Raw genomic sequence first — 7,801 nt, 5'->3', positions numbered from 1 at the left:
CTGCCAACGGCCGATGTGGCGAGTGGCTGCGGGCACGGCAGTGGTGGTGTCACCCTCGGCTCTTCCTCCCTCCTGGGGCACAAGTGTCTCGGCAGAGCTTTAGGATTCCCTGGGCAGAGCAGACCACAGCCATGTGCCTGCCAGGCTGGGGAAATGCTGCAGCCCACGGAGCCCGGGGGGATGCTGGCATGGAGCAGTGGGCGCTGGGGTCTTCCCTTCACCCCGTGTCCCCCTGTCAGGCGCTCCCTGGCAGCCACAGGCAGAAAAAGTGACGTTTTCTGCAGCCGCAGGAAATGCAACACAAAGGAGAAAGAGGAAACCGTGAAACGATGTCACCAGGTCTTTGGGCAGAACCACGGTGACAGCACCATGCACTCAATGCCCGCTGGCACGCAGCCTGGGAGCGTGAGTGTGCATGCGTGTGCGCGTGTGTGCGTGTGTGTGTGCATGTGTGTGCACGGCGGCCGCGTGTGCAGCGTCTCGAGGAGGGCTGTGTCTGTACGAGGGGGGTGTCCCAGGCTGAGCTGGACACGCTGTGGTCGTCCCAAAGGCCTGTGGCTTCTTGGGGACGTGCCCCAGGGCACCGGGGCTGGTGTGCCCCATCAGACCTCTGCCACCCACACTCCCCGCTTGTCCCCCGCAGGGGGACCAAACTAAAGGCTAAAATCCAACTGCCTGGCTGAGCACCAGCTTTTAGGGGGGCATCAGCTCCCTGAGCTCTCTCCATACATCAAAATACCCAGCTGCAGGATGTGAAGATGGGAAAGATTTTGAATTTAGCATTGCCCCAAAGGGCGACAGGTTGGTCTCCGGTGCTTTCTGCACCGCCGACACCTCGCAGCATGTTAACAGCAGCATTGCCTCCTGGGGTGGATGGGTCCGGACAGCCGGGGCTTGGCGGGGGGAAGGCAAAGGGCTCTCAGAAAGCACCGGCGACACCAACAGTGCTGGCTCCTGCTTCTCACGCCTGCTCCTGCCGCGTCTGTGTGAAATCCCTCCTGCCCTGCCAAGCGCCGGTGGCTGCAGCTCAGCGCCGAGGCGCGTGCCTTGGATTTGCACGGTGCTGTGCAGCTGGGAGCCAGCTCCAGCGCGGCTGGCAGCGGCTCAGCCCTCCGGGGACGGCAGGGCAGGCATTACCTTGGCAGCCCGTGGGGACGGCCACGGCCCTGGCAGCTCGAAGTGCTCAGGATTAAGCTCTCAGAGCTGCCAACCCCAGGGCCATGTGTCTGAACATGGGAACAGCTTCCAAAACTGCAGGTCCCTGGGGAGCTCCGATGCTTTGCTACCCCGACCAGCACCACGGCCCCTCGGTTGGGGATGGGGGTAGAGGTGCCAGGTAACCACCTGCCACGTGCTGGGAGTTTCACTGATTTCCAGTCTCACGTCCCACCCTGTAGTGGCCGTGTCCAGCTGCTGACTCGTGGCCATGGTGGCTGCAGCCCTGGCGGGGGCAGGGTTATAGCATCCAGTACCACCAGCAATCCTCCTGGCCCAGACTCCTGTTTAATGCTGGTGTGGGGTTTGTTCCCTCAGGGGTGGGTATTAGCTTGCCGTAGGATGGTTTCATCACTTGGCTCTGCCCCAGCACCCAGCTTGCTGGGGAAGTACAGAGCTGACAAGGGCCCCTGTCACCCATGGGTGCTCCAGCTGTGCTCCCAGCCAGAGGATGGGACCCAGGGCACATACAAACATCCAGGATGTGAGACACGCTGGTACAAATCCAATCTCAAACAGGTTTCCCCTATGACTCGAGCCAAGTCCCTCAGCCGCTCCCTGCCTCAGTTTCCCCTGTGCAGTGTTAACCCTGGTCTCAGTGAGACCCGGCTGCACTGAAACACGATGTGGAGGATTTCCAAGCTCATGTCTGCCGGCTGAGCCCCTGGCTACCTCCTCTTCGCCTCCTCATGCCACAAAACCTGAGCTCTGGGGCTAACGAGCGCCAGGACTGTCCCTTTGGGCTGGAGAGCTCATCTGCTCCCCAGCATTTGGTACAAAGCACCTCCTGCCTCTGCACAGCCTCTGGACCCCGGTGGTTTCCTTTCTTCCCCTCCTGTGACCACCCCACAGATCAGGGGTCCTTGATCCGGTGTCCCCCCTCCATGCTGGAGATGTAAACCCAATTTTCTGGTTGATTTTGGAACGAGGGCCACAAGCCGGCCTGTCCCACCCGGGCAGAGCAGCGACCCCATGGCTGGGGAGCGGCACATGGGGTTAGATGGGGCTGCGGCACGGAGGGTCCCTGAGGTGCCATGCCTGAGACTGCCTTGGGGTCTGCCATCACATCGTGCCACCACGCCATTGCCAGCAGTGGTGGCTTTGCCCGGGGGGGGGGTCCTGCAGGTCGGTACCTGCCCCCTCGGGCTGCCCAAAACCCCAGCCCAGGGGTGTCTGGCCCAGGCTCAGGCAGCCCTGTGGTCCCCGTGGTCTCCATCGCTCCATGACCTTCCCCAATCTCCAGCACGGTTTGGAGCCATTCTTGGCTGGACTCCACCCAGGGCTGGACGGAGCAGGGCCATCCTTTCCCTTGGGAAGGGGCTGAAATCCCCCAGGCGCCAGTGGTGATTACCACAGGGCAGTCATCACCATCCATACTGAGCAGTTTAACAAGATCCCAGCACAGCCTAAACGAATAAATCCTGTGTGTTTGAGTTTCTTTTTGTTTGTGTGTTTTTTTTTTTTTTTAATTTTTTGGGGCTTTTTTTTCCCGCCATAAAAACTAATAAACCCAAGTACCAAAGCTGCATTTTTTTACTGTGAAAGCAGCTGGTCTCATATAACAATCTGCTCCTAAAGACTCAGGCTTTAAAAAGAAAAAAAAAAAAAAGAAATCCTAGCACATGAAATGCAGGGAAACAGGAGATAAACTGGGCAGCACGGGAACCACTGGCCTGGGGCTGGGCAGCGCTGCGGCCCCGGCCGAGGTGAAATGACGCACTTGAAATACCCCAGACGTCTGTGGCTGAGCATCACCCTTCTCCGGCTGGAGAAAATTACTCAGTCCCCAACCTGCACTCCAAGTAACTTCCTTCACGTACCGCATCAGCCAGCCACACACTTTGTTTTTTTTCTCCCTCTGCAAATTTGAGCAAGAATGTGCACACAGAAAACTTGATAAAGATATTTTAGAAAACTTGATAAAGAGACAAACCATACTTGCATCCTCTCTGGCCTTTCTGCTTGACTCAGCGATAAGGATTTGGGTTTTTCTGGCTGATCTCCTGCCCACGTCATCCTGGGGCTGTGTCTTTTCTCTGCACCTCTCCCTGTCTGCCAGCATCTTCCCGGAGAGGGGATGCCCCAGACGGAGCTCAGCTGGTTACAGGCACTGACACACAGGACCAGAGAAATCATCTGCACAGCCCCAAACTACAGCTCTATAAACTCAAATTCTTCAGGGGAATTATATTATTGCCCTGTGCTGATGACTTGGAGCCTCAGGCTGTTCCTGGGAATTCACCAAAGTCTGGAATTCTTTAGACAGAACAATGTTGTCCCAAACCCCCTCGAGTGGGGCCTCGAAAACAATGGGACTGATTTATAAATCAGGAGCTGAAAACACTGCACCATTTTGCAGTTGCAGGATTTACTTTTGAGCCCCAGAAACACACCTCGGGAGGAGATAACACTTTTCTAGGCTGCTTCTCCACACTTCAGGTATTGGAAAAATTTTTTAAAGTACAAACTACATTTGTCCTGAAATCACTTGATGCCAGAAAGCAGAGTTTTTAAAGAAAAGCACCAAAAGAGCATGAGAAAAAAGAACACCAGACAGCAACACTGACATAAATGCACCCCGTGCCCTTAAAATGACTTGGATACAGTGACTGCAAACTCCCCCAGCGTATTTTCCGTTTGTGAAGGACGGAGCCCAAGTCACACCCCAGTCCTTCCATTACAAACCAGTACCTGGAGCCAAACACAGAGTAGGTAAAGAATATAAACTTCCCACATCCCGTGCGAGAATAATGCACCAAACCGTGTCTTGACCCTGTAACATCTTTGAGAAACCCTCCCGGCCCCGACGCAGCCAAAGCCCAACCGGCTTGAGCGGTGCTTTGTACTTGGGAACCACGCCAAGGGTTCAGCCTGCCAGCTCCCCCTCTGAGCCATTTTCCCAGGAAATCGCAGACCCTGGAAATGCAGAAAGTCCTGGGATTTTAGGGAAATAACGAGTAACATAATCACTGAATGACCTGGCTTTAAGCAAGCGACAACGCTACGGGCTGTAAACCTACCCCAGCCTCCAGCAGCGCAGAGCGTGAGGATCCCAACAGCCAGGTAGAGTTTTCCCATCTTCTCCTCCGAGCCCCAAGCGTGGGGGGCTCCTTGGACCAGCCCCGCCGGGAGGGATGGAGAACAGCTCTGGGGCAGCCGGAGTTTTTGAGCAGTCCAAGAGATGAATCATGAGGCTGGGTGTATGACACACATGGCGAGCTGTCACTCAGTTTTGAGTCGGGGAGTGCCCCGCCTGCTCTGCCTCCAGCTCCTCATGGTTTTTTGCTCTCTCGGCTCAGACAAGGACCTCATAAACCCTGGCAGCAAGTACACGGCGCTGGTGACCTACAGCCCTGGGGCTGGTAACAAGCTCTTTCCCATAGGCTCTTTCGCCTGGGTTTAATTCGTTGCAAAAATCTTGCACACTCCCTCCTTTTATTAACTCTTGCGTGAAAGGCAGCCTGAGTTTTAAACCCAGTCGGAGAGCTGCCTCTGAGTTCAAGGATTTAAGGAGAAACAGAGATAATACATACAGATACGAAAGTGAGGGTTCTCAGCTCCCCTCCCCAGGGCAGTGGCGTAAACAGGAGTATCTGCTGAAACAGAGTGAGACCTGGCCGAGAACTGGACCTGGTGAAACCAGCACTTTGGGTATAAACCTGGACATCGCACAGGGAAGGAAGTTCAGCTTTGGGTCAGATAATTTGGACCTGATTTTCTTCTCACTTGTATTGGTTTTTTCCCCCTCTGTGTCCTCAGAAATTGCTTCTGTACTGAGCAACGACAGGGAGTCAGATCTGCACAAGAAATGCCAGAGCTGCTCGTGGGTGCCTCCGGAAGGGGTTTTATAAACCTCTTGTTCCTCTGCGATACCAAGGTCCTTCTTGGAGATGGAGAAATTGAGGCACCCAAAATACAGGCTGGGAGGGGGCAAAAGGAAGAGAAGGGCGGATTCCCTGGAGCCCTGAGCTGCTCCCTCCCACCAGATGACAGGGGTTGGGGTCCGTAATGACACAACCCTGGGTCAAGACGATCCAACACACAGAAATGCCAGGCAGTGGAAAACGAGCTCGTGTGGGTGCCGAGAGCTGCAGCCACAGCCTGGCGATGCCGAAAGCTGCGGGGCGATGTGCAAGGCGCTGTACGAGAACCACAGCCCCATGCTGGGAGAGATGGGGATAACGGCACCTGCCCCAGAGCCGTGCGGCTCTCAGCGAGAGGTGATGGTGTTTGCGAGGGTGAGATGGAGATGGGGACTCTGCCTCAGGAGCTGGGGACTTTTCTTGGGTTTAAAAGAAGTTGGTTTGATGCCTCTTTGCTTCCCGACTCAGCCCCGCTGCCCCTGTGGGGTGCAGCTGCCCTCCCGTGGCTGCGGGGCCTCCGCTCCGCAGGGATCGTTTTCCACCTGGGATCTGACTCCTTCCCCAAGACTTGTGAATGAGGATTTGGTAAAGGGGCCTAGGAGAAGCCCATCACCCCTCAGGCAGTGTCAAAAAGGGCTGCACCTTGGCTGGGACGTCAATACAAACCCCAAATCTACTCGCTGGGGGGGGGCTCTAGGTCTTGCCCTGCTCCAGATCCCGGAGCCATTTCACACTGCAGACCTCATCAGCCAGTTTTAGGGCATCCAAATTCCTGCTTTTCCTGCACGTGTCCTGCCTGGAAATGCTGCCTATGTAGCCCTTCCTCATCGTGTGGGGCTTTCTGGCCACACAGCAGCCTGTCCCCATGCGCTGCACTGTATCACCCTGCGAGCGCGTCTGAATGCTTCATGGAAGGGACGATGAATTTGTTTAAGTTTCTGGAGAGAAATGTGGGAGCACCACTCGGCCCTGCACACCCCACAGATCCGACCTGCCATCGATCTCGCAGGCCCTTTTCGCTGGGGGACTCATCCTGCCCAGCAGCTGGTTGCCCAAACTAGCAAGTGCTGCTGGCTCCAGAGGGAGACACAGCCCTCTGTGTCCTGAAACTCCCCGCTCAGCATGAGCTGCTATTCCTCCAGCCCTTGCAAAAACTCTGAAGAAGAAGGAAAAAGTCACAAAATGAAGTATTTGACCTGCCCGCACCCATCTGGGCTCTCGTCCTGCCTGAGGACAAAGATGGCACGATTTTAATTCAGCACATTCAGACTGAATTTCCCTGCCGACTGCAAGAAGGTGCTGATTGTCCCCAAAACATCGCCGTGACGTTACCTCCAGGCACCGAGTAACAGACAATGGGATGCTCTGGGTTTTGAAGTCCCTGGCTGGCTGAAGGCAAGGAGCGGGCAGGGGAGGGTTTGAGAGTTGAGCGGCCCCGCGGCCCCGGCTGCCCCATCCCGGCCGTCTGTGACCCAGAAGCGATGGGTGCAGCACCCCAAATCCATGCTGGGGTGTGTGGGGAGAGGAGAGGCTGGAGCTGGAGCCACCAGAGGGAGCAGAAACTCCTTCAGTCTGGGAGCGAGGAGAGGAGAGGAGCTCCCACTTGGGCTGGGGCACTGGGGATGCTCTGGTTTCCCGTGGGGTTTTTTCCTGGCCCTCAGGTTAAACATGAGCAGATGCTCTCATTCCATCAGGGCTTTCCACCTCCCGCCTGCAAGCGCTTCTGCTGCAAACTGCCCTCGCAGACCGGGCAGCCTTTCAGGGAGAGAAATGCCACGTGCAAATTAAGGAGGAAAAAGCAACAAGTAAAACCCAAACCAAACGGGTTTTGAGCCCCTAAAGTCACAGCAGCAGAACAGAGGCGCAGGATCCAGCCGTCTAAAAGGAAAATCAGTTGACGCTCTCTCTACCAAGCCACTCTCATCCTCAGCCAGCCAGCCTCACGCTCCTGCCTGTAGCTGCAATTTATCAATTCTCATTTTAGGTTTATTAAAATCCCCTTTGGAGGCTGGGCAAAGAAAGCGAGCCGAGATGTACACAGATAAATCAGGACAAGGCCCTCATATCGTGGCTCGAGGGTGAACTGTTGTTCCGTGCCATCCAGACACGTTTCCAGGCAAATACCAAGGGGCAAAGCTGGGAAGTCGGGACACGGCAGTTCCATGGGCACAGCCCTGGGATGGGCAGGGTCGGGATTGTGCCGGACACCCCAAATCGTGGTGTCACTTTGGGAGCTTAGGTAGACACAGAGAGGGGAACAGCGATGAAATTTCCCCTGGGATTACCTCGGTGGGGCTGAGGGGTCTGAGTGAGAGGCTCTGCCATCCTCCAGCCCTGGGTGCAGCAGTGATGCTGCTGTAGGACCCAGGGCTGGGGAAGGGGTAGCGGGCAGAGATCAGGGCACAGCATTGCAGTGCTCCTCTTCGAAGGGGCTAACGGAGCAGGAGGGGGAGAAGAGGGAGACAAAGGTGCCCCAGGGAGGAAACCCCCAGCCAGAGGAAGGTCAGGATGCAGAGGAGGGGATGGATCCAGCTCTCATCCTGAGGCATAGGACAGGCATCACTGAGCAGAGCTGGGGGTGGACCGGGCTGGATTGGGCCAGCGCTGCTGTAAGAAGACGTGGGTGGCACAGAGCAGCAACCGGGGATCGGTGAGAGCAGCACTGACCTGAGGCTGACGGGAGCCTTTATCACGGGGGGGCCACAGGGGACTGCCAGTGGACC

The 7,801-nt window shown here is 56.3% G+C and overlaps 1 protein-coding gene across 1 annotated transcript in view; it reads right to left on the bottom strand.

Moving 5' to 3' along the window:
• The window catches only part of ITGB3 (integrin, beta 3 (platelet glycoprotein IIIa, antigen CD61)), a 20,510-nt gene extending 16,171 nt beyond the window's left edge, over nucleotides 1-4,339 (bottom strand). Inside the window, 1 exon segment of the mRNA XM_009697509.1 lies at nucleotides 4,236-4,339. Within this exon segment, the coding sequence (XP_009695811.1) occupies nucleotides 4,236-4,293 (58 nt within the window). The 5' untranslated portion in view covers nucleotides 4,294-4,339.
• Between the last annotated feature and the right edge of the window lie 3,462 nt (nucleotides 4,340-7,801).

Source organism: Cariama cristata, unplaced genomic scaffold, assembly GCF_000690535.1.
Source record: "Cariama cristata isolate BGI_N322 unplaced genomic scaffold, ASM69053v1 scaffold21173, whole genome shotgun sequence".
Lineage (NCBI taxonomy): Eukaryota > Metazoa > Chordata > Aves > Cariamiformes > Cariamidae > Cariama > Cariama cristata.
The sequence above is the reverse complement of the archived record's forward strand: the minus strand, read 5'-3'. Positions and strand labels throughout refer to the sequence as shown.